Raw genomic sequence first — 26,062 nt, 5'->3', positions numbered from 1 at the left:
AGAATTTCGGTAATCTCATTACCGAAATTCAATTTTCCTCTCTCTCCTGACACATTCTACTTTTTCTTGTAATTTCGGTAATACCGTTACCGAAATTCAGTCTCTTTCCTCATTTTGCCAAATAACTTTGAACAATACCTATAACAATAATAAACTCCATTTTTTACAATTTTTAGCCTAAGACTCGCTATTAAGGGGTGACTTAGGCAGAGCCGCAGAGCCTTATAATTAAAATTGATTTTATATTTTTATTCCTGGTGGTCACAGTTTTATATGCCAGATTGCAGATAATAACTTCTCCTTTCCACCCAACGGTCTGAAATTAATAAAAGACAGCAGAAGCAACAAGACTAACTTTTAGAGAGAGAGAGAGAGAGAGAGAGAGATATGGGTTTCACAGAGAAGCAAGAAGCTTTGGTGAAAGAATCATGGAAGGTGATGAAGCAAAATATTCCTGAGCACAGCCTCCGTTTCTTCACCTTGTAAATAGAGAGAGAGAGAGAGAGAAAGAACAAAGATTAAGTCTTTTTTCACGTTCATTCCATATATAACAATTTTGTATGGTTGAATTAATTGTTGATGTTGAATAATCAGGATCCTAGAGATGGCACCAGCAGTGAAGAACATGCTCCCCTTTTTGAAAGACTCTGATGAAATACCACAAAATAATCCTAAGCTCAAGGACCACGCTTTCATAGTTTTCAAGATGGTGAGTATTTTTATTTTTTCCAAGATTATATTTGTGCATGAATATCGTAATACCCAGAAAACTCCACTGTACTTAGAGCACTTGCAACAGTGGGGCTATATAACTATTTTAACTCTACCAAAACACCAAAAAGAAGAATGCAGCAGTGGAGCTAAATCTATATTTTTTTAGCTCATTGCTACCGTGCACATCTATCTATAAATGTGCACTGTTCATGAGAGCTAAAAAAAATTAATTTTTTATTTTGTGTTTACATTACCTTTTTATTGTAGTGTTTTTATTGTAATGAGATGTATTATTTTATTGTGGTAGATATATTATTTTATTGTGATATTTATATTATTTTATTGTGTTAAAAGCTAAAATAGATCCACTGTTGTAGTATGTGCGTAGGTAAAATAGATAAAATAATTTTTAATAGAGCTAAATTTTTAAATTTTTAACTTCACTGGGAATACTCTTAAAGTTAAGAGTTGGTTTGATAGGACTGAACACTGAAAAATAATGATTAAATAGTACCGTAGAACTCTTTTTTAATAAAAAAAATAGCTAAACAGGGTCGTCAGTGAATAAACAGTAACTATTTTTTGGAGCTGAAACGCTGTAAAAAAAAAGAAAAAAGAAAAAAAGAAAAAGAAAGAAGGCTAAAACGCAATTTCGTAAGACGTGGACACGTTCAGCCTTATCCAAATATTTCCCAGACCTCCATAGCATTTTATGTCTGATTGTACATGAAAACAATACATGCACCACACAATCTCTGATGTTTCTGTATCAAACACGTGTCCGTGTCGGCCACACTAGATATCCTACGTACGTGTCCTCACTATATTAAGAGAGAAGAAATTTATTTATCAAAATTCCTTTGATTTTAAATACATTTTTACTTGAAACCTGTTATTTATTTTTAAAACTTAAAATAAACACAAAAGATGCCTATAAATAATTAAAATATAACTAAAGTACACATTAATTAATTAATTGTTTTATTTCCATTGTATTGTGTTTTAATTTTTCAACAATTACCTTATTGTTGTGTCTTATATAAGTGTTTTATTGTCTTATATATATACTTTTAAAAAGAAATTGTGATTAGTGGCCATGTTTATGACCTTGGTAAACTATTCAAAATGAGGTATAATAAAGTTACTATCAATTTTATTACACAACTCATAAAATGACTAAAAATAAATTTTTTTTTTTTTTGTTGAGAAAGGACTATAAAAGTAATTGGCATCACTTTTTTTTTTTAGGAGTACATAGGTAAATTATTCTAATGTTCAAGCACCACAAGAGATATTGGAACTATTGAGATATATATTTAACCCCAATATTATAAAAATAAATAAATTATTTTCTTGTGATTAGTGATATATTAGGTTATAAAGCTTTATATAATAAAATTAGTAGTATTCCATTCATAATTGATTCACTATATATTTTGATGTATGCATCAAAGACATGCGACTCAGCTATTCAATTGCGAGAGAAAGGTCAGGTGGTGCTGCGCGATGTCCTTCTAAAGCATTTAGGATCAGTCCATCTCGAGAAAGGAGTTGTCGATTCCCATTTTGAGGTAAACTCTCCTAATTGTATCTATGCTATCATGGGAAATTAGTTTGAGGTTTACATCTATATCACTTTTTTTTAGAAGAACATTTATATATTACTAATTTCAAACAAGGTATTTTAGTAAAGATATAGAAAAACATGTAGTTACATATGCATTGTGTAGTATTTGATTTTCTGATGATTTAGGTGGGGAAAGAAGCGCTACTAGGAACAATCAAAGAGGCAGTTGGAGAGAGTTAGAGTGATGAGATGGGCGGAGCCTGGGGTGAAGCCTACGATCAGTTGGCTGCAACCATCAAGACTCAGATGGAAGAAGAAGCTGCTCAACCTTAGTTATCTTCAAATTAACTTTTCTATGTGTGTGTGTGTGTGTGTGTGTGTGTGTGTGTGTGTTATATATATCCTAGGGTGAAGCCTACGACCAGTTGGCTGCAACCATCAAGACTCTGATGGAAGAAGCTGCTCAGCCTCAGTTATCTTCAAATTAACTTTTCTATGTGTGTCTATATATATATACACACACGTGCCATTTGCATGTATTATTCGCATTCTTCACACCGTTTGCAAAAGATAATTTGAAGACTTCAACTCCCATGTGTTACTGTTCATTAGTTTCCAAGTGATTGTAGAGAAAAATTAATGGTTGTGTAATTTATGTTGAGTTATGTTATGAAGTGTCATACGCAAAGAAATAAAATAAAATAATTAAAGAAGTGTTATAACTCAAAATATAACAAGCAGGTGGTTGCAGGATTTTTTTTGGGGTCAATAAGAAACATAAATCTTGAGTAGGAAATGAATCTTGCAGCCTACGGGGTTTTCTTATTACGAATTTATCCATTGTACTAGTAAAAAAATAAACTATAAATTTATTCGATATGTTTCTTTCTAATAAAATAAACATATTAATTATTGTTAAGTGATTTTTTTTTACAATTATTTAATTTATAAGTTTACAATTTTTTATATTTTTATTGCCCTTTAATCTGAATGTATTGACTAAGTCACATCGCCAACAATTGCTCACAAGTCATAAGTCACATTCAGCAAAATTAAAAAACCACTCACAAGCCATAAATTAGTCAGATAGTCAAAGTGTAAAAGATGAGTCATAACTCAACTTTATATCAAATCAATACAAACACTTACAGCAACACTCCAACAGTAAAGAAACTCAAAACCCAACAACAATAAAATAAGTTCTATAACCCATTAACCCCCACAAGCCCACACACATGGTCAGACTTATTATACTCAACAACAAATATCAAAACACAGTCACAGTTCTTAACCCACAGACCCCCCCCCCCCCCCACACACACACACAGTCCAAGATTCAAAACTCAACAAAAGAAATTAAAAGATAACTCTACACACACATGGTGATTCACTCACACAGATTTAGTGAAATAGCATATCAAAACAAACACACTCTCACAGTGAAAGAAAGAGAGAAAGAGAGAGTTGAAAAACCAGATCAAGCAGTGGCAGAAGGTAGACCAAGCGGTGGCGGCGGCGGCAACCGATTAGGGACAGTTAGGCGGTAGCAGATTGTGGGGGCTATGCAGATGCAAATTTTGTGTGTGTGAAGCAGAGGCAGCCTTTTTCCTTTAGGTTTGGAGAGTGATGAAGGATAATGAGAGATTTTGGAGGTTAGGCAGCTGTAAATTCTTAGGTTTTATTTGGCCTTTTTTTGTTTGTTTATGATTTTTCAAAATTTGATTTATGAGCTTTTTAAAATTCTGAGATTAAAGACCAATTTTTTTTATTTTTTATTTTTTATTTTTTTTATTTTTTTTTTCTGGAGTTTAAGTTGGGCTTTTAAAAAAAAGGGTCAGGTTCATGGCGAGGGTGTGCAAATTTGTATTGCAGGGGTTCAAAACAATTTCTTTTAAAATATTATATATATATATATATATAAAATTTTCGGGTCAGGGGGTTCATTTGAACCCCTGACTATAACATACTGCCGCCCTGATAACAAGTGAGCATAATAGAAAAGGATTGATCCTTTCTATTTGATGAGAAGGGTAATTTCATTTTTCAAATATAAATCTAAAGATATGTTCAATAAAATTTTAAATGATATATGACAATCTATCCAAGTTAAAGTTTTTAAAAATAAAATCTTAACTTTTAAATAAACTTTCTCCATTACACTAATGGAGAATCTTGTGCTAAGTTTGACCCGCGTAATAAACTTTTTGTGAAAATTAATGATGGAGGATGGCAGTCTCAAGAGAAGCAAAATAGGAAGGGTGGGATTGAGGGAATAAGTCAAAACTATGAAGACAATTGAGACTTCATAAGAAAATTTGAGACTGCAAAAGGAAATGAATATATATGTGTGTGCGCATACATGCGTGTAGGTGTCTTCCGAGTAATTTTGAAGTATACGACTATTTATGAAGAAGTTTCACGAACTTGAGTATAGAAGAAAATGAACATTGATGATATTCAAATTTAAACCTAACTTTATGCAAAATTTTCAATACTTACACCTTAATACCTTATTTCTTTTGTCTCATAAAGTTGTATGAAGTTGTATTACTTTTTCTAGAATTATAGTATTAATGAGAAGATACAAATGAGCAATAATTGTAGTTGTTAGAGTGAAAATTCACCTTCAGTTAGGTAGTTCGTCCAAAGATGTCGATGGAAGATGTTTTCGAAGAAGTGACATTGGATGATCAGACAAGACTGCAAAAGAGAGGGTTGATCGCAGGTGGCACCGGCCTAATTAAGAGTCTCTGATGCTTAAGTCAAGACTCTAAAGAGCTAACATGCATGATGTATAGTGAGTGTATAAACACGTACTAGAAAGTGTATGGAAAGCATATATTTAGCGTACCTCTATCTGTGGAGATGAGTTTCCTTTTATAAGTGTATCTTCCGGTTATTGGTTGTTTGTCGATTAATGTTGTGCATTTATCTTATTAGTGTAACATCTGGCCATTTCATGTGATAGTTGTTATTTTTCCATTGGCCAATGTTGGCTTTGGATGATACTTATCATTTATTACTTTGATTGAAATGTCTTTTGACTTAATGGGCATGTAGCTATTGGGTAACGGTCGTCTGTTACTCTATTAAATACATCTGTCAGTTACGCTTTTCATTTATTGTTGAATGTTGCGACTTAAATAATGCTCCCAAGTGCATGATTGTTGCGAAGTAATAACTCAATAAGTTGGATGTCAAATTCACAGGAAAAAGAGAATTGATTAGCAAACCACATGAAAATAAAACTAAAATAATAAAGTTTAATTGAAGAAAATTTTATGGTTTAGTAAAGGTAATTTAAATTAAGAGAAAAATAACAATATATTAAGGTACTAAGGTTTAGTGATCCATACACAACACATCTATTGGTAGTTTTAACAATATTTTTTTTATAACTCAACTAAATTTCATACGAAAGATGATCTTAATAAGATAATTTAACAATAAGAACTCAAGAATTAATTGTCTAAGGTAGTTTCATGAAATTGATTGATTTTAAGCAAAACAAAACTAGTGAATTAGTTCATAGGAAATACTAAGCATTTAACACCAGAGTCTATGATAAATCAAAGAGCTATACAAAATTAAAAACTTTCCTAGATGAGTAAATCAATCCAAAAATATAATAACATAAGCATTCAACCATAAAATAATTGTTAATAACATACCAATAAACAGTTGGGTTTCACCCATTACCTTAGCAAAGCTTCTAGTAAGCCATAACACAAATAAAACTCTAAAAACTGTAAAGAAACTTAAAAAAAAAACCTAAATTACTTTCTACGACAACTCTTTTTTGAATTTTTCCCTAAAGAGCCTTTAAATAGGTCAAGGAATCTTATCACAAGTTAAATTCCCGTTTGGAGAAAATTCCAAGTTTTTAGGCTTCACTTAACCGACATTTTGGCCTATTTAACGTCAGATTTTGGACTTTTGGTAAACTACAAAGTTGTAACCCTTTAAGTTAACTTTCTAGCCCAACTTGAATCACCTTGATTGGACATCCGAGCTGATATTAATGCCCAAAAGTACTAATGCGTGCGCATGCTAGAATCCTAATTCGATTTGGACTTGGATTTGATGCAAATTTCATTTGATTCCTTATTCCAATTGGACTCAAATTTAATTAGGCTGTCCTTCTTTAACTTCATCATGACCCCTGTAAAAGTAAAGTTTATCAATTTTCTTCTTTGCACAAATCTGCTCATTTAATTTCATTTTCCTACAAAAAACAAATTCATGCTTTAGAATTCAATTAATCACAAAATTAATTATTCAGTTTTATTCCAAAGCCAAATATAAAATGTAGGAATTAACTTAAAATAGGTATGATAATACTTTCTAATAATGATATAAATCTGCAAAATTAAGCTATTATCACTGAACAACTGATGGTGGAAGATGGTCTTCTTATATGGACGATCTTTTAGGTAAGATCATTCATCTACATGAAAGACCTTTTTGATTGTCTAGCGGAATGGAAGACTTTTCTTATTTTTTCTGGTCTAATTGTATCCAAAGCAACAGAAATTAGTTTTAAATTTGACATTTTCATATATATATATATATATATATATATATTCCTAACAAAATTAATTAATCAAACCTAAGTTTAGACAAACTAGCTGTAAAATAAAACCAGTTCAAATTTTTTGAATTAGTTTTTGATTATACAAGAATTTTGTAGCTGGCATTTAATGCATTTCCATTAAGTGTTGTACTTTGATCCGACAAGCCTCTGTTCGAAATGGTCGAGCTGATCATGAGACTAGAACTACCTTGTCGACCTTATCCGTAACAATTTTATTTTCTATTGTACTTGTATATATATTAAAAATAAGTTATGATATGGTTTTATGATTTGTCAACCCTTAAGAAAAATGGGGGGAAGCATGAAAGGAAAAAAGAAAAAGAAAAACTTAATAAACATTAACTCTATATTTATAAATGAATATATAATTTTGCTATTAAAAAAAAAACATATGCAAGAATATACATATAAAAACACAAATATATATCATTTGCTATTTATAGATGAATATACATATACACACACAAATATCTATCATTTGCATAGGAAAAGGAATAATTTAGGCTGCTTTCGAAGTCAATCTTGTTTCAATTTTCTTGGCTAGTCAAAGTCAAGATCCAAAATAAGATACAAACATATGCAAGAATCCAAATTTCAAAGAATATGTTATCTTATCAGGATTAAATTTTCTTCAAATGTTAACGAGCGAATGTATGTATATCATTTTAGTATTTGATATCATGCATGAATTAGGTTGAAGAACTCCTATTTTTTTTTTCATCTACTTTTTTACCCCACTTAAATAATTGGCAATTTCATGGAAGCTGCATAAAGAGGGTAGCTAGCTAGCTAGCTAGCTAAGTCCTTCACTTACCTTTCAATTTCTTTAAATTACTCTGATCACTAGTTGGCTTTCACTCCATTAATCTCCATAAACTAAAAGGAGACTTTGCCATTTGTTACAAATCAAAGGCTGGCGGTGGAATTAAGATGGCTTTTGTATTAGCATATTTTGCTTAATGCAGGTCAGAATGATATTGATTGAACCCTTTTTTTCTTCTTTTCTCTTTGGCCTTTTGAGATTGAGTTGAGTTTTCTTTATGTCATGGATACAGCTTGCACTTAAGCAATTATGCTTTTAATCGTCACGCAGATCATAATCACACAAACGCGACGTATGGGTCAGTGAACTTAAACATTTATTTTCAAAAACTATCACTATTAAGTTACTAAATTAAAGATAGGACTTCTAACTAAGGACAATTGATGACACAAAAGTCTACTGGTCCTGGGAGTTGGATGACAGAACAAAAGAACAAGTGTACAAGTTTTTCATGTAAGATACTGACAATATAGCTTATTAGAAATGCTCGACAAATTAAATGCTATACAATTAAATTGACCTGTTGAGGTTTAAAAATAACATAAAAATATTTGTACATGTTGGATATTTTTATAAAAAATTATTTATTTCAAATCAAAATATAATATCTTTTAAAGTTTCGGTTTTATTTGACTAACCTATTTCAGAAACTTACCAAATATGATAAGAATGACTTTGAATGTATTATAATGTCATGGGTTAATAGCTGTGATTTTAATACATTAATTTTGTATACAGCTATATGCTTATTAATCTATTAGCTAGATGACGGTTGATGTATAAATATAATATCATCATAATTATTTGATTAATTAATATATATATATATATATATATAAACGTTTAGTGGCTAAATGTATATAGTAATATTTCCTTACCAAATACATTTCTAAATAAAACGTTTACTCTCAAATGTTGTGACCTTTCAATAAGGGAAATTATTGACATAAATGAATATTTATTATTTAATTTATTAGAAATTAAATTGGGTTGTCAATGTTCATAAAGCATCAAGTATATAAGGCTCTGCACATATATAGATAATAGATATAGACTATTACCTATGTGCGGTAAATGTGAGGTACAAAAACAAGTTTAAATATATATATATTTTTTGTCATTTTTACATGCAACAACATATTTCTAAAGCTCTTGTTTCCTCTTCTTTTAATGGGAAATATATATCCCTGCTATGCTATATTTCTGGGTAAAGAAAGTACTATTGAAAACTTCCTATCTTACAAGCAGTGTAAGCTTGAAGGATAATCAACAAAGATGGCTGGACTGTTGTATCCCAGGAGTGACACGCATAATGTCTGAATCTACTATATTGGAAACTCCGTAGATGCGTTTATCTTCCCAAGACAATGACTTGGTTCATGCCTCAACCCCGCCATCTAAAAACATATATAAATTGACAATATATGCTTCTTGATATGAGATTAATTTAAAGTATCATTAAGGTAACATCTCTCTAGTACTATTCTTTAATTTTATGGTAAATCTAATTTATATGATATGTGATTATTTAATTGATATTTTGAAGATTATTTATTTGTTAATTATATTGTTCTTAGAAACAACAGTACATTCCTGTGTATATTGGCCCAGCCTTTGGAAATGTTTGTCAACTCAAATGTATACACATAAACAATGCTTGAGAGAGAGAGAGAGAGAGAGAGAGAGAGGCTAATTATTAGTATTTTCACACTATTGTACTTGCTTGTACTACAAGCTTATTACTTGTATAGTATATATTGTCTACTTATGTAAAAAGCAATTCCTTATACTTTATTTTGCACGGTTCAATGTAATAAGTCATTCAAACTTTATTGTGGTATTAGACCCAATATTTCTACCAAAATAAAGGTATTAGACCCAATATTTGATCGAGGTCAAAATTTGAGCTCAAGGCATTTGACCTTGAGACAATTTGATGCGATAATGGCATGGTCCGTAACTATTGTAGAATGATACATAGGAGAGACCTATGAAACTAGAGTCAACACTATAGCTCTATTCCAAACTAGGATTTGTCAAGTCGATCAAGATAAAGAGAAAAAAAAAGTACTAAAGCTTCTCTTAATAAAACATTACAACAAAAGTGGGTTATGGTGACAAAATCTAGTGAGGATAAACAATTTTGTCACTGAATGATAAAAATGTTCAAATTAGTGATGAAGATGTTCATATTAGTGAAGAAATATTTATTTTGTCACTATAGGTCATAAAAAAAACGAAAACCTAGAGAGACAAAATATTTACATCACCAAAGACCTACCTTGGGTGATGAAATTCTAAATTCATCACCCAATATAAAGATTTAGGTGTTTTTAAATAATTTTTCATCACCTCTTGTTAAAAATAATAGTGCATTCTCAATTTTTTTGCGCTGTGCCCATGCCCAATTTTTGGTGCGTTCAAATTTTTTTTTCCCAATATTTTTAAAACTTAGACTAAACAAAACCCAATACCCACAAACCTTTCAACCTTTTAGCTTCCCACCTTCTCAAAAAAAAAAAAAAAAAAAAAAAAAAAACTCTCAACCTCCCACAGACCTCACGCCTCTCAACCTCCCTCATCAATCAGTAAGCTCTCTCTCTTTCTCTCTCATTGATCCTCTCTCTCTTTCTCTCTCATCGATCCTCTCTCTATTTGTAGGAATCGTTTCTCTCATCACGCCATTTTCAATAAGGAGGATAGTTCGTTTGTTGACTTCACCGATGCAAGGAAAAAGGGCTTGCCAATGGCACCAATTGAAACCCATTTCAAGTACGCTCCGATTTTCCCCCAAAGTTTATTCATCCTGATCGAAACCCATGTGAAATTTTGTCCATTGAGGATGGGTATGATGCCCAGTTGTGTGTGCGTGTCAAATTTTGGTGTTGGTGGTGGCTTTGGGTTTGAGTTGATAGATTTGTAAATTTCACATGGGTATCATGCTTTTTCTTCTTCTTTTTTTTGTGTTTAATTCTTATTGGTATATCTTCTATTGGTCTTAGTTTTGATTTTGCTTATTGTGAATTTTTGGGTTTGAAGCCATGGGCACAAGATATTTAACTTAGAAAATTTTAAAGTAATTTATGGTGGTTTTGGTTTTGTTTAGTTAATAAAATTTTGAAGTAATTTATGGTGGGTGTATTATGTAATCTAAGGAATGGGTAGTTGATTAACTTATCCTAATATATATATATATATATATATGTTATTAGAGGAAGGGGTATTTTGTAATATGAGGAATGAGTATTAGTTAAATGGTCAAATATTATACTATTAGAGGTAGACATTAACATTTTCTTGAACATGGCTTTAACTCAAGATAGTTATTTCGTGTCTTTTGAACCTGTTAAATTTTACAATTGGAATGTAAAATATTTCTTTTCAGACTTCAACTGTTATTGGAGAATTGCATTATGGGGATGCCTTAAGACTGTTGTATATGGTAGAGGAAGCATCCAAATGGTAGGCACTTGGAATATTTCTTTATTGTCTCCATTGGCTATTAATACTGGATTACATGCACAATTCTTTATAGTTTATATATTGCATGTTTAGAAGCATCCAAAGGATAGAAATTTGGAATATTTCTTTATTGTCTGCATTGGCTATTAATGCTGGGTGACATGCACAATTTTTTTCATCTGTAGCATTCAGACAGTTTGCCTTGCATGTATTGGTAACAAAATATAGCTTAATATAACTTTTAAAAACACATAAGTAATTTTAAAGCTTAAAGGAAGTCTCAATGACCTGCAAGATGAAGTTGTGTCTTATAGGATGGTAGTGTTGCAATATTTGGTTCATCACTAGTATTCTACACAAACAAAAGTAAGTTTGCACAGAGGAATGACACAAACTATTACCTAATTGATAAATGTTCTGGGTCTAACAACTTTTTATTTTGGCATACATGCACTTTTAGTTCCTACATTTTGGCATTTTTTTTTATTTTAGTCCCTACATTTTAATTTTACCACTTTTAGTCCCTAATTCAATTAACGTGTTTCATTTTGGTCATTTCCGTTAGCTCACCAATGGAAATTGCTTAGGTGGAAAATTGATGCTGACGTGGCCAATTAAAAATAACAAAAATTTTAATTAGCATTTAAAAAATTATTAATCAATTTTAACGAAATTAAAAACAATAAAATACATCAATTTAGATCTAATTCATTTTGAACAAGAACACACAAGAACACAATCACAAATTTAAATATCAATACAAGAACATAAAGCACAAACCCATAACCAAAAACAAAAAACACAAATTCAAATTTAAATATTAACACAAGATCACAAACACAAAGAACACAATAACAAACATAAACCAATTAAAAAGAGTAATTAAAATTTTTTCTTTTTTTTTTCTTTTCATTATTTTCGGAAGAACAGAGTAACATGTTCTTCGGGAAAGAATATGAAGGTTGCCTAGAAAATTAAAATAATCAATATTTTCTTTTCTTTTATTACATTTTCTCAGAAATTAAACATGCAAAAATTCATTCAAAATCCCTTTCCTCCACCGAATCCTTCAACAAATCAAACCCATAAACCTAGAAAAATAATAAAATCCACATGAAAAAAAAACAAATCCAGATAAAATTGATAAATTAAACATGAACACATTATATATTTGAACAAGAACACAAACCCAACAAATTTTAAACCCAAAAAATTAAATTCAAACATATTAAAATGAAATTTGAGCCTCCAAATCTCACATCCCAGTAAACCCAAGCAACCACCAACAAATTGGCAAAACCCAACCCACCACCACTCCACTGACCACCCACACCACCAACAGATCCGAACAAAACCACTCCACTGACCACCCACACCACCAACAAACAAAACCACCCACCTCCACTCCACCGACCACACACATCCATGATCTAAGAGGGAAAAAAGAAAAAACATAGCCAACATTTTTTTCAACTGTAATAACTGAACCAATATTCACCATCCAATCAAAAAAAGAAAAAGAAATAGAAGGATTCGAATTGGAGATCCGAATAACGGATCAGAATCTGGAGTTACAGGAATCGGGTTGGGAGGATCTGAGAATAGAGGCTCAGAAGATTGAAGGCGATCTCGACGTTAAGCTCAATTCCTACGACAAACTTAGCGCTAGGTTCACCCAAGGAAGATTTTGATCTTTAGAGCTTTGATCCCAAATCCACGATCTGAGAGAAAGACTTTAGAGCTTTAGAGCTTTAGAAAGTTGAAGGAGAGAGGGAGATTTTGGTTTGAGAAAGAGATCTTTAGAGATTTTTGTTTGGGTAAGCAAACCCAGATCTACGATCTCTCTCTCTTCACCCAACCTCCAACCCAATCTAGCAAAACCCAGATTTTCTTTTTTAATTTCATTAAAATTAATTAATAATTTTTTTTTTTTTTTTTTTTTGTATTTAGAAGCTGACGTGGTATTTTTTTAAAGCAAATTAAATTTTTTTAATATTTTTTAATTGGCCACGTCAGCATCAGTTTGCCACCTAAGCAATTTCCGTTGATGGGCTAATGGAAAAGACCAAAATGAAACGCGTTAATTGAATTAGGGACTAAAAGTGGTAAAATTAAAATGTAGGGACTAAAATGAAAAAACGCCAAAATATAGGGACTAAAAGTGCATCTACGTCTTTTATTTTTATGCAGAAGATAAGCTATACATTTTTTTCCATAAAGAAAATTATAAAAGTACAAAAGGCCTTAAACATGAATATAGGTGAGGACAAACTTTCTTATAGGTGTAACATGTACTCGTTCGATTGTAAACTAAAGTAACTTTTTTTTTTACTAAAGTATTTCCCATGCACCTTATGAGAGCGGTAAAGAGGAATTTTTAATTCTTTTTTTTTTTTTTTTAAGTTCTGAAATATTACTTCCTTTATTATAATTTGTGTATGTGATTGCATGTCATATTCTAGTTTCATTGAAGTGATATATTATGAGAGAGAGAGAGAGAGAGAGAGAGAGAGAGTAGAGTTATTGTATTTATAAATAGAGACTGGTGGAAAAAGGGGGATTGAGACTTGGAAGGGGATCGATGAGGATATTCTAGAACTAGAGGCTGCTTTGTGGATATTCTCTAGATTTTCTTTATTTGGACTGTTGAGGTACTATATTTCTTTGTCTCTATCTCTATTTGATTCTAGTTGTTTGGGTCATGTTTGTGCAATATAGTTAGTTCTTCTTTCATTCAGTTATGTGATTTAGATAGCATAATTAGTTACATTATGTAATTGGGTTTTCTATGGACATTTTTGACATTGTCTTACTAATAGTACTGGCTCTTTTTTTTTTTTTGGTACATCTTATCAAGGATATAGGTTTGCAATCTAAATGGACTGGACAAATCTTTTGTTGTTATTGGTACGTAATTCCTCTACTCGCCTTTGTGCAGCATCCTTGATGTTCCTTCTATGTTCTTGTATTAATTGTTGGAACTTTATTTTTCAACCCAACAAATTATATATATATATATATATATATATATATATATTTTTTTTTTTTTTTACATCTTGTTTAGTGATTTTGCCGAAATTTTCTCCTCTACATACAAGGAGTAGTGACCATTGGGTTTGTTCTTGCTGGACAATTAAGGGGTCGTTTGGTAACATTTTTTGTATTTTTTTGGAAATATATGTGGGTGAAAAAGTGTATGAAAATGCATGTAATGTTGTTTAAAAACTGAAAACATGTTGTTAAACTTCTTTACTAAACGGCCCCTAAATTTGACATTTCTTTCCTTGTTTCTTTGTTGCAGTTTATTGTGGCATATAAGATTCTTTTCCTAGTTTAGGTTCACATTTTTTACAGGCTAAGTGCTCTACATTTGTACCTTTTCTTATATAATTTGATATCTTTTTATTCCCCAACCCATGATCTACTTTGGAGCAACTTAAAGGAGGAATGAACTTTGAAGCCATTAAAGGCATATTTGAATTCTTCTTTATAAATAGATTACTTAGTAGAGTTTCAGTATAAGCTTAGTGTTTGACACACTAGTGATAATGAAGCTTTTAACATGTTGAGCAACATATTCCTTGTATCAAACTTATTTTTAAATTGGATCCATGATAGTAATATTAATGTATCAAATTTAGCTGAACTTTGGGCAATCTTGTTATTAGTTGTACAAGTAGTTGCTTCGTCCAGTATAAATGGTATTGATGTATTTTTCTTTATAATTATGCGGATATGAGATTGGTGGCAAAGAGACAGTTCTTGTGGTGCTATTGAACTCAAATCACTTTTTGTAAAGTATGAGAAGACATCATTTATTTATAAATGGTTGTAATTACTTTGTGAACAACTCGGTTAAATTGTTTTCAAAGTATAATGGTTCTTTATTTCCTTTGTAGATTGTATGGATGATTTTTTTATGGATGTGGTTGGAAATGGATGGATGATTTGTTTATGGATGTGGTTGGAATTGTATGGATAGTTTGTGAAAGCTCGAATTTGTGCTAAAATACAAGAGCTTGTTTAGACCTCAAATTAATAATTACGGCTATATTGCTTTTACTCTAACTTATTTAAGCACGGAACAAGAGTAAATAAAGCGCAATCATCGAATCTACTCTAGTGCATACACATGAACAATAAACAATGAAAGTAAAGCACAAGAGTAAGGGAAGAAAGAAGCAACATCAAGATAACACCAAGATGTGTTATCGAAGAGGAAACTGAAGAACTTGGCGAAAAACCTCTCTGTGACCCTTCAAGTTAAAATTGACCCACTAGAGAATAAAATTGGAGTACATGAATAACAAAAGACCCTCCAAGCGTAGTCTGCTCAATGTTCTTAGGCCCTCCAAGCTCCTGTTACCAACGGACTTCTTGGAGTCATGTATTCTCTAGCTTTTCGGATTCCGCAATATGATCGATTGCATCTGCCAAGCCTTATCGGCTTCTTTTGGCAAATCCCCAAAACTTCCCAAGCTCCAAAACACTTTGTACACTTTGAAAAGGTGTGAGTTATGTTTGGGTACAAATCACCTCTCAAGGTATGACAGTGGGAGAGGGAATGAGAAGAGACTACAATGATTTCTCACTAAGGATGAGTAGCTCTCTCTCTAAAAGATGGGTGTGTTGTGTTGTAGAAAACCTATCTAGAGTTTTTCTCTCTAAATGGTCTCTCATACTTTTGTGGGTAATGAGGGTATATATAGTATGAGTGAAGGGTAAAAAAGTCACACTTAAAATCCTCAAAGCAGAGAGTTTCGCAGGTACCTCACAGGCTGGCCCTACTCCCGAGACAGTCGCGAAATTGACAGTTTGGCATGACTCTTCAACTTCCAGCATATGCTTCTCACGTGGCCTTTTCGCGGATTACTCTTTCCATGAACTTCTTGCGAGCTAGTCACAAAATTGCACTGACTCTTCAATTCATGCTTGATTCTTCATCAACTTAATACTGAACCCAATACAATAAAATCCCTCAAAATACAAGGAACAAAATAATGCAATTACAACACTTTTTGTCATGGAATAAAGCTAACATAAAACATAGTTGTAAATCACAACTTTACAATTTGTTTATGGAAGTGGTTGGAAATGAACAGGTTAATATAATGGCAAGTAACAGTAAAAGAACATTAATAAAAAAAAAAACAAATTGGTGACGAAGATTTTCATCATAAATATCTGACTGTAAGCAGAAATTGGTGACAAACTATTTCGTCACTTAATCTATTGAAATTGAAAAAAAAAAAAAAATACAATACAATTGGTGACAAAATATTTTATCACCTTATATGGTGAAAAAAAAAAATTACAAGTGAAAAATCATTGTTGATGAATTTATTTCAGCACTAAAAGTAAGGTTTAGTGACACAAAATATTAGGTGACGAAAAAGTTTCGTCACCTATTATTTTTTATTGGTGAAAAAAATATTTCGTCATCTATCATATTTTTATTGGTGATGAAAAATTTTCGTTACCCGGACATCTGTGACGGGGCAACATATTTCCTTGTATCAAACTTTATTTTTAAATTGGTTCCATGATAGTAATATTAATGTATCAAATTTAGCTGAATTTTGGGCAATCTTGTGATTAGCTGTACAAGTAGTTGCTTCTTCTAGTATACACGGTGTTGACGTATTTTTCTTTATAATTGTGCAGATATGAGATTGGTGGCAAAGAGACAGATTTTGTGGCCCTATTTGAACTCAAATCACTTTTTTTAAAGTATGAGAAGACATCATATATATATATATATATATAAATGGTTGTAATTACTTTGTGAACAACTTTGTTCAATTGTTTTAAAAGTATAATGGTTCTTTATTTCCTTTGTAGATTGTATGGGTGATTTTTTTTTTGTGGATGTGGTTGGAAATGGATGGATGATTTGTTTATGAATGTGGTTGGAATTGTATGGATGATTTGTTTATCGAAGTGGTTGGAAATGAACAGGTTAATGTAATAGGTTAATGTAATGGCAAGTAGCATTAAAAAACATTAATAAATAAAAATAAATTGGTGACGAAAATTTTCATCACCAATATCTGACTATAAGCAGAAATTGGTGACGAACTATTTCGTTACCTAATTTATTGAAATTGAAAAAAAAAAAAAAAAAAAACAAATACAATACAATTGGTGACGAAATATTTTGTCACCTTATATTGTCAGATAAAAAAAATTACAAATGAAAAATCATTAGTGACGAATTTATTTCGTCACTAAAATTAAGGTTTATTTCATCACCTATTATTTTTTATTGGCGATTGTAAGGATCAAGTTATCTGGTGGCCCAAGCCCACTTAGAACAGTGAGTTGTACAATTTAACCCTAGCCTAAAACAATGAATTTGTAAGAGAGGGAAACAAACAACAAGAGGGGGCTCTGCCCGAGGAAGAAAATAAGGAAGAAATGGCTGATATTATTGAATAGATGAGCTAATGTCACTATACAAGCTAACCCGAGGAAGCCAAAGTTATACAAGAATAGTACTATTCACTCTGTGCTCTTAGTGTTCTTCTTGTTTCTTTTCTATTTCTTGATACTTGTGTCTATCCCCCTTTTTCTCTGAAACCCTATTGCTCTTATATCCTCCCCCTTTTTTCACATCTTGACCTTCCATATATTCATCATCAATCTCTCATCCTGACACTAGTCCCTTATTACGTCTGAAGAAGGTGGTAGAAGTAGTCTGCTTAGCTGTGACTTATACTGTTTAGGTCACTTCCCATCAATGCAGCTGATAAAGCTGTTGCCCACCATTTAATGCGGAAGCAACAACCTACTACAAACTGAAAACTTCCCCTATTATCACTGATTCTCTCTCTTTAGACCCATCTTCCCACCTAGAACGCCTTAGAGTCTTTTGTCTCATCCCTTCCTTTCCTCGGGCAACTTTCCTTCTTGGGCCCATGACATCCCCACACCAATAGTGCAACTCTTCAACTTCATCCTCGATCCTCGAGCACCCACAAGAGCCCCCTAAAACTTTTATTATTAATCCTAAGGTAAAAGCAAAGTTTTAGTTATGCAAGCAAATTACACATGTGCCACACACGTTCCCATGTGGTAACGTCCTTTCACCTGTCTCCAACACGCTCTTGATGCTTCAGAATCCACGATTTCAAATTTATGGCGTCAGGCGACTGCTTGTCTCCCCATGTTCTATGGCTTGATCAAGATCCTACGGTCCCCTTTTTCCCTTATTTATGAGCAGGAAAATTACCGCTCATTTTTTACCTCTATATAAGGAGAGTTTGGGGTTGGCTGAAGTTCATTTACGCAGTTTGAAAATTTGAGTTGAAGCAGCCTCCCCGAGGAGAACTTTTCCCTTTGGCTTGTTGGTGTGTTCATCCTTACATTTCTCTCTTGCACAAGTTTACTCTTTTCATATCATAAAACTCCATGGGTAGATACGCTAAGCAAGTAAATACACCCGAGGCTAGGGCTGTCTTTAGGGTGCAATATAGGATTCCCAACAATGTTGAAATCCAACATTATGAATATGGTGAATGGGTGGTCAAGAACAGACCCCCTAGATCCGTTATCATTATGATGATCACCTTCATTGAAGGTGGGATGGAACTTCCCATGGAAAGGGTTACCAGAGATTACCTATTTACTTGTAGGTTGACCCCCACCTAGTGCTCCCCAAATGTCTTTAGGGTCCTCAGGTGTGTAGACATGCTAATTCGAAAAAATGGGGACTAACCTTACCTGGCATGATGTAAATTGGGTATACAACTTCCAAAAGGGGGAAAAAACCAAATATTACATCAATTGTAGGGTTCCTTCTATTAGGTTAATCTCCTGCCTACCTGACTTAAGCAAGGGCATGAACAAGGACTTCCTTATCGTCTCGAGAGACTGGCACCCACCCAAGAAGGGGAACCGGGTAGGGTTCCCAAGGACCATAAACGCATATAGGATATTACCTAACTTTAGACATCTGAAAAAATATCTTCTTTTTTTTTTTTTTTTTTTTTTTTTTTTTTTTAACTACAACTCTTCCTATTTTCATTGGCTGACGAATACCACACCGCCCCGACCAAGCATTTGGTGAACTTCACAGACTTGAACCAGATCAACAGGTTAGAGATCTTCCTGCACAAGGACAGTCAACTCTGAGCTACACACGTCATTCTCGGGTACAAGCCCTCCACCAAATGCTTTCAAAGCCCAAGGAATGTTTAAAGCCAGAAACCCTTAGTTGGCTTTAATAGACGCAGTTTTTCCAAGATTCCTACTATCCAAACCTCCTCTCGCTGGAACTCAAGACACCCAACTTCCAGCCTCATTAGCAGCCAGGCTCTTCTACTCTCAAGAACCTCATATTCCTTCGAACGTCGAAGCCAAGGAGTCCACACCAAAACCAGTCCAACAAGAAGTAATAGATAAGGATTTCTAGGTCCTTCTACCAACAAGAGGACCCCGAAAATGCTCCTAGCACCTCTCAGCGCCATTTGCGCCCTGCCCAAGTTAGCACCAACCAAGAAGCGACCAACATCTCCGAATGAATGGGATTTGAGGAAAAAACTCTAGACCTACTTGCCTTACTCACAACCCACGCTGAGGGCTCTTCTCCAACGGTGGCGGTGGTGCCTCGACCACCCACCCTTGCCCCAACGTGTACCTCTTCCGTTGATGCAGGAAATAAGAAATAGAAGAGGGCCTAAGGAGGCATAGGCACTGAAGGTGCCGAGGAAAGGGAGGTCATTCAATCTGGCCCCCAGCCAAAGAAGCTCGGAAAAAAAGGGGGCAACGGAAGAAAACCACATCTTTTGGGACCTCCAAGGAACTAGGGGTAGACCAACCAAAGAAGTCCTCTGTCTAAAGGCCAATCTTCACCCCTAGCACTAGCAGTCCAGTGCTGGATGACGCCTACCTGAAGGACCCCAAAAAAGGCAGCTCAGGCCTAGTGGCAAAATGCTTGGAGAAGGCATTATGCTTGGAGAAGGCATTATGCTTGCTCAAGGACATGGCGGAGCTAAGGTCCTTCAGGAAGCGTGAAGTATTCCTTGCCCTGAAACAAGACTTAGCTAAGGTATGTGATTATTCTCATTACCTTATAAAATTAAATTATACATGCACCATCTGACACTATTTTTTTTTTTTTTTTTTTTTTTTTTTTGTAGTTTGTCCAAGCTGCCTTTATGGCTGTGGAATGGGTGGACCACTCCCTGGACCTGGTGAGGATGGCCGAGAACAAATTGAAGGCATCTGAGAAAGCTCACGCCAAGGTGGACAAGAAGCTGAAAGAGACCCTTGCCCAACTGATCGAGGTGGAGAAAGCTCAGAGAAACGCTGAATCTGCCTTAAAAATCTTTGAAAAAGCAAGTTGTGGATGCTCTTGAGGCCCAAAGAAAGGCAGAGAACAAGATGGCCTAATTGTGGTAGAGCTTAAATAGACAAAAAAGCAGCTGGAGGAAAAGGATGTTAAAAAGGCCAAGGCTCAGCAGGCGGCCTATGATGCGAGCGTGACTAAGGCTGTAGAAAGCCTCTCGACCCAACTCAGGGATGTCGCTCGGGCCTTCTGCTTGGAGGTGTGGGTCAAGCCCTGAATGCAGCTGGGGTTAGTACCGAATCAGAGCTCAGGGCTTCTAATAAGGTTTACTACCCTCCGGCCTTGCACCTAGCACCCAGTCCTCCATAGCCTATAGCATACCCAAGCTTTGCCCCCATCTCTTCCACTCTGTCTGCCACTCTAGCCAAAGGCAAAGAAAAAGAACAGCCACCTCCAACAACCGTGGTGGATGTAGAAACAGAAGAAACAACGGAGGTGGCCCAAGTGAAGAAGAAAAAGAAAGAGAAAGAACAAGAGAAAAAAGGAGGGAAAGAAAAGGAAACCTCTAAGTAGCTTAGCCCTAGACTAGGAAACTAATAACCAATTTTGTAAATGGGCTTAAGTACAATCGATGCCCTTCCTTTCTTTTCACTATATTCAAACTTTTAAACTTTTAATGAGAAAAGTTAAATTTCATTTTATGCTTTCTCGACTGTTTAATTTGCACTTGTTAGTTTACATCTCGCGTTATCTTCCTTCCTTTGTAATAATTTCAGCATACTAACCTGTGACTTACTTATAATACAACAAATAAACTAACTCATAGAACCTAAGAAGAATAATAACTAACACTTACTTGAAATTGAACTTGGAATCTCAAAACAAACCCATCGGCATCAATCTTGAAGCTCGAGGAAGTACTCAAGGCTCTTAACTTCACTATTCATCTAGACAACTTCTTGCAAGGATCACCTTCTTCCCAATCTATGACCCGAGGAGCCACACCAGACCTAAATTCTGCCCAACACTTAGAAGCCTTTCCTAGAACTATTAATTTACCCAAGGCTTGTGACTCGAGGAGTCGCTCAAGGCCGAGCTATTGTCAAACACTTAGGGAATTTCATATAGTGTTAATTTACCATAGGCTTGTGACCCGAGGAGTCGAACAAGGTTTAGGTTTTGTTTAACACTTAGAGAATTTCAAACAACGTTAATTTACCCTAGGCTTGTGACCTGAGGAGTCGAACACAACCTAGGTTCTGTTTAACACTTAGAGAATTTCAAACAACCTTAATTTACTCTAGGCTTGTGACCCGAGGAGTCAAACAAGGCCTAGGTTCTATTTAACATTAAGAGAATTTCATACAAATTGATGAGTTCACCACATACATTCTCAAAGAAACACAACTAATCAAGATATGAATAACCAAGGAGTTCATGGAATTAATAATAATAACATCATAAATTGTTTATATTCCAAGGACGAGGAATTATATTTTCATCCATATCTTCCAAGTAATAAGCCCTAATGCCAAAAATGGAAGTTATCCTATACGGCCCTTCCCAGTTAGGGCCCAGCTTTCCCCAAGAAGGGTTCTTTGTAGTCCCCACGACTTTCCTCAAGACCAAGTCTCTCAAAGCTAATGGCCACAACTTCACCCCATTATCATACCCTTGTTTAAGTCTCTGTCCATATGTCATTTTTACCGTAGCCACCTCTCTCCTTTCCTCGGCCACATCTAAGCTATCCAAAAGTAAACGATTATTTTCCTCAACATTGAACTGATCAGTTCTTAGAGTTGGGAATCTTGACTCAAGGGGAATTATAGCCTCTGCCCCATAAGTCATTGAAAAAGGAGTTTCCCCTGTTGATCTTCGGGGTGTAGTACAATAAGTCCACAATACATGGGGCAATTCATCCACCTATTTCCCCTTAGCATCATCAAACCTTTTCTTCATCCCAGACACTATAACCTTGTTGGTAGCCTCAGCCTAACCATTGCCCTGAGGATAAGCAGGAGTAGAATACCTATTTCTGATCCCTAAATCCCCACAATATCTTTGGAAAGCTTTACTATCAAATTGAAGGCCATTATTTGAGATCTGTGTGTAAGGAACTCTAAAACTTGTGACAATATTCCTCCAGATGAACCTCTTAGCATCCACGTCCCTGATATTAGCAAGTGGCTCAACTTCTACCCACTTGGTAAAGTAGTCTGTGCTGACAAGGAGCCACCTATGGTTCCCTATAGCTCGGAGAAATGGTCCCATGATATCCAAGTCCCACTGAGCAAATGGGCAAGGGCTGGACAATGGATTTAGGACTCCCCCCTAGTTGATGGATATTTGGGGCATATCTTTGACATTGGTCACATTTCTTCGCATAATCTTGGGAGGTTCTTTACATGCTCGACCACCAGTATCCTTGGGCAAGGGCTCTATGAGCCAAAGACCTACCCCCTGTGTGACTTCTATATATGCCTTCATGTAATTCTTCCAACAAAGGCTCCACTGCTTCTAGATGTACATAAAATAAATACAACCCTGAGTAAAAGCGCTTGTATAACTTCTACTCTTTAGATAGCCAATAGTGAGGAGCACTTCTACGCACCTTCTCTACTTCACCCTTGTCCTTAAGCAACAGCCCCTGCTTCAGAAAAGTTATTATGGGATCCATCCAACTCGGCCCCACTTGGATGTTATGTACCCCAACCAAGGGTCCCCTTGTAAGACTAGAGCTATCCATATCTTCAACAATAACAACCCGAGGGAGATTTGACCCCATAGAGATGGCCAGCATTGCTAAAAAGTCTGCATGGGTATTTTGTCCCTTAGGGATTTGCTTCAAAACAAAGCTCTTAAACTGAGCCTGGGCACATTGTACCTCAATAAGATATCCCTGCATCCTCTCCTCTCGGGCTTTAAATTCTCCATTGATCTGGCCCACCACCAACTGAGAATCAAAATACAACTCAACCATATCTCCTCCCAGTTGTGCGACCATAGCCACCCCAACTAACAAAGCCTCGTACTCGACCTCGACCTCATTGTTGGTAGCTAGGAAACCCAATCACAATGATTTCTCCATTATCAAATTTTTAGGAGTGATTGACACAATCTCTATCCCTTCTCCTTTTCGGTTAGATGCCCCGTCAATATAAACTTCCTAGGGGAGAACGACAATGGCCAAGGTGACCATAACCCCTAATGCTTTCTTTTCCTCATTAATTGTACCCTCGGTGAACTCTGGCACAAAGTCTGCTAGGACCTGCCCTTTTATAGCAGTCTGAGGCATGTACTTGACATTATAGGCTCCCAGCATAATTCCCCATTTAGCAATTCTGCCTTTATAGTCTGATTTTCATAAAAGCGCTTGCAAAGGGAGCTGGGTTAGCACCACCACAATATGAGCTTGAAAATAATGAGGAAGCTTCCAAGTGGCATGCATTATGGCCAATATTTCCTTCTCTAGAGGTAAATAACGTGTCTCAGCCTCTTGCAAAGATTTACTGATATAGTAGATAGGAATCTGAACCCCATCCTCATTTCTGTTTAAGACGAGACTGACAACAAAATCTGTAACTGCCAGGTACGCATACAACACCTCCTCCTTCTCGGGCCTGGAGTGGATTTGAGGGCTTTACAAATACTGCTTGAGCTCCTCAAGAGTTGCTACACATTCCTTGGTCCAACGAAAGTCCTTCCACTTGTGAAGAAGTTGGAAAAAAGGACGACACATATCTACAGATTGAGAAATGAAACTATTCAAAGCCGTTGCCATCCCAGTCAATCTCTAAACCTCCTTGGGATTCCGAGGAGGGTGCAGGCTGTTATTAGCCTTAATCTGCTCGAGGTTGACCTCAATCCCTCAATGCGTAATCATGTAGCCCAAAAATTTACCTGAGCTAACCCTAAAAGAACACTTGGAAGCATTTAGGTGTAACTTATGTTCTCTCAAAATTGATAATATCTCTCCCAAGTCCGCCAAATGATCTTCTACTTGCCTGCTCTTTATCACCATGTCATCAATGTAAGCCTCCATATTTCTCCCTATTTGTGACTCAAACATTCGCGTCACCATTCTCTGATACCTGGATCATGCATTCTTAAGGCCAAAGGGCATCAAATGATAATGGTAGTTCCCATTAGGTGATCGACAAGCTGTCTTCTCCTGATCGGGTAATAACAAGGGTATCTGATGATAACCTTGGAAGACATCTAAAAAACTCATACGAGGATGACCCACTGTTATATCCACCAATTGGTCTATCCTAGGGATGGAAAAAGGGGTCCTTTGATTAAACCTTATTCAAACTTGCCACTTCTCATTTTTCTTCTTCATCACCACAATATTAGCCAGCCACTTAAGGTAGAAGATCTCCTTTATCGCTCCAGCTTGTTTCAACTTATTTACCTCAACCCTCATAGCCTCGGCGTGCTCTTTGGATGAGCATCGAGGAAGCTGCTTACAGGGTGTAGCCCCGAGATTCACATTCAATTGATGACATATAAACCTAAGATCAATCCCTGGTACATCATATGTGCTCCAAGCAAACACATCGATGTTATCTTCAAGAAACTTTACCAACTTAGCCTTTTCTACATCTGGCAATTGGGAGCCAACTTGAAAATACCTTTCCTCATCCTTCTCTACTACCACTCTCTCCAGGTCCACAGATGACTCCCTACCTGCCCCAACCTCATGTCCCTCTACAAGGCCCTTTAGCTTCTACGGAGTTATCTCCCTTGCCCCTGCAATGAGATTTACGGGAGGCCGTGTAATTGCCGATACCAAACACTGCCTAGCCATTGCCTGGCTACCAACTAGCTCTCCCACTCTCCCATGAGTAGGATACTTAACTTTCAAATGCAAGGTTGAAGAGACGGCACCCATAGCATGAAGCCAAGGTCTGGCCAAGATAGCTATATAGGGGGAATAAGCCTCTACAACAATAAAGTTGACCTGCACCTCCTTATCCCTAGCCTATACGGGTAACCTTATCATTCCTCGGGAGATCACCATCTTCCCATCAAAACCCACCAATGGTGAATCATACCTTTCCAAGTCTTCGGCTTCAAGTTTGACCCCTTGTTCAAATTAGGGTACAAGATCTCCACTTCACTTCCTTAATCAACTAGGACCCTCTTTACAGCATATCTGTCGATCCTAATGGTAACCACTAAAGCATCATCATGTGGTTGGAATGTTCCCTCCTTATCCTCCTCGAAAAAACCCAAGGTAAGGGTGGTCATCACCCTAGCTCTTTTAGGAGCCTAATCCCTAGCCTCTAAGTCAAGGCCCCCACCCACGGACATGACCCTGGAACAAGCCCCAACATCACCTCTTGGCTTGGCAAAGATCACGTTAATAGTGCCCAATGCTAGCCAAGGAACACTATTCCTATGTAACTCAACTCCTGAATGCCCAAACTGCCCCATGGGCTGATGTAAGAACTGATTGAGCATCCCTGCCTTCACTAACTAGTTCAGGTGATCACGCAAGGTCCTACAGTCCTTCGTAGTATGTCCCTTATCCTAATTGTAGTGGCAATAGAGGCTTTGGTTTCTTCTGGATGAGTCCCCAACCATCTTAGTAAGCCACTTAAAGTATGG

At 35.4% G+C, this 26,062-nt stretch overlaps 1 protein-coding gene and 1 long non-coding RNA gene across 4 annotated transcripts; both read left to right on the top strand.

The window, feature by feature from the left end:
• Nucleotides 1-285: 285 nt before the first annotated feature.
• Nucleotides 286-2,933, top strand: LOC142641327 (anaerobic nitrite reductase HB2-like). Its single transcript, XM_075815737.1, has 4 exons — nt 286-482; nt 595-709; nt 2,169-2,285; nt 2,468-2,933. Exons 1-4 carry the CDS (start codon nt 388-390, stop codon nt 2,519-2,521), a joined length of 381 nt encoding a protein of 126 aa, XP_075671852.1. The 5' UTR covers nt 286-387; the 3' UTR covers nt 2,522-2,933.
• Nucleotides 2,934-10,170: 7,237 nt separating this feature from the next.
• On the top strand, nt 10,171-16,934 carry LOC142638829 (uncharacterized). Of its 3 annotated transcripts, none has more exons than XR_012845065.1 (5): nt 10,171-10,286; nt 10,360-10,470; nt 11,084-11,160; nt 14,018-14,067; nt 14,462-14,735. It is a non-coding gene; the product is annotated as an uncharacterized LOC142638829 (long non-coding RNA). The 3 variants fall into 3 exon arrangements; XR_012845066.1 differs by lacking the exon at nt 14,462-14,735 and adding an exon at nt 16,825-16,934 and having other exon boundaries at nt 10,210-10,286; XR_012845064.1 differs by lacking the exon at nt 14,462-14,735 and having other exon boundaries at nt 10,210-10,286; nt 14,018-14,156.
• Nucleotides 16,935-26,062: the final 9,128 nt, after the last annotated feature.

Source organism: Castanea sativa, chromosome 6, assembly GCF_040712315.1.
Source record: "Castanea sativa cultivar Marrone di Chiusa Pesio chromosome 6, ASM4071231v1".
NCBI classification, from domain to species: domain Eukaryota; kingdom Viridiplantae; phylum Streptophyta; class Magnoliopsida; order Fagales; family Fagaceae; genus Castanea; species Castanea sativa.
This window is presented reverse-complemented; position numbering and strand designations above follow the sequence as displayed.

What these genes read in the sequence shown, in the direction of transcription:
- LOC142641327 (XM_075815737.1), top strand. Translation starts at nt 388, where the DNA reads ATGGGTTTCACAGAGAAGCAAGAAGCTTTGGTGAAAGAATCATGGAAG. An exon ending in AGCCTCCGTTTCTTCACCTT is followed by an intron (nt 483 to 594) that starts GTAAATAGAGAG and finishes TTGAATAATCAG; the next exon opens with GATCCTAGAGATGGCACCAG. An exon ending in CTTTCATAGTTTTCAAGATG is followed by an intron (nt 710 to 2,168) that starts GTGAGTATTTTT and finishes TATGCATCAAAG; the next exon opens with ACATGCGACTCAGCTATTCA.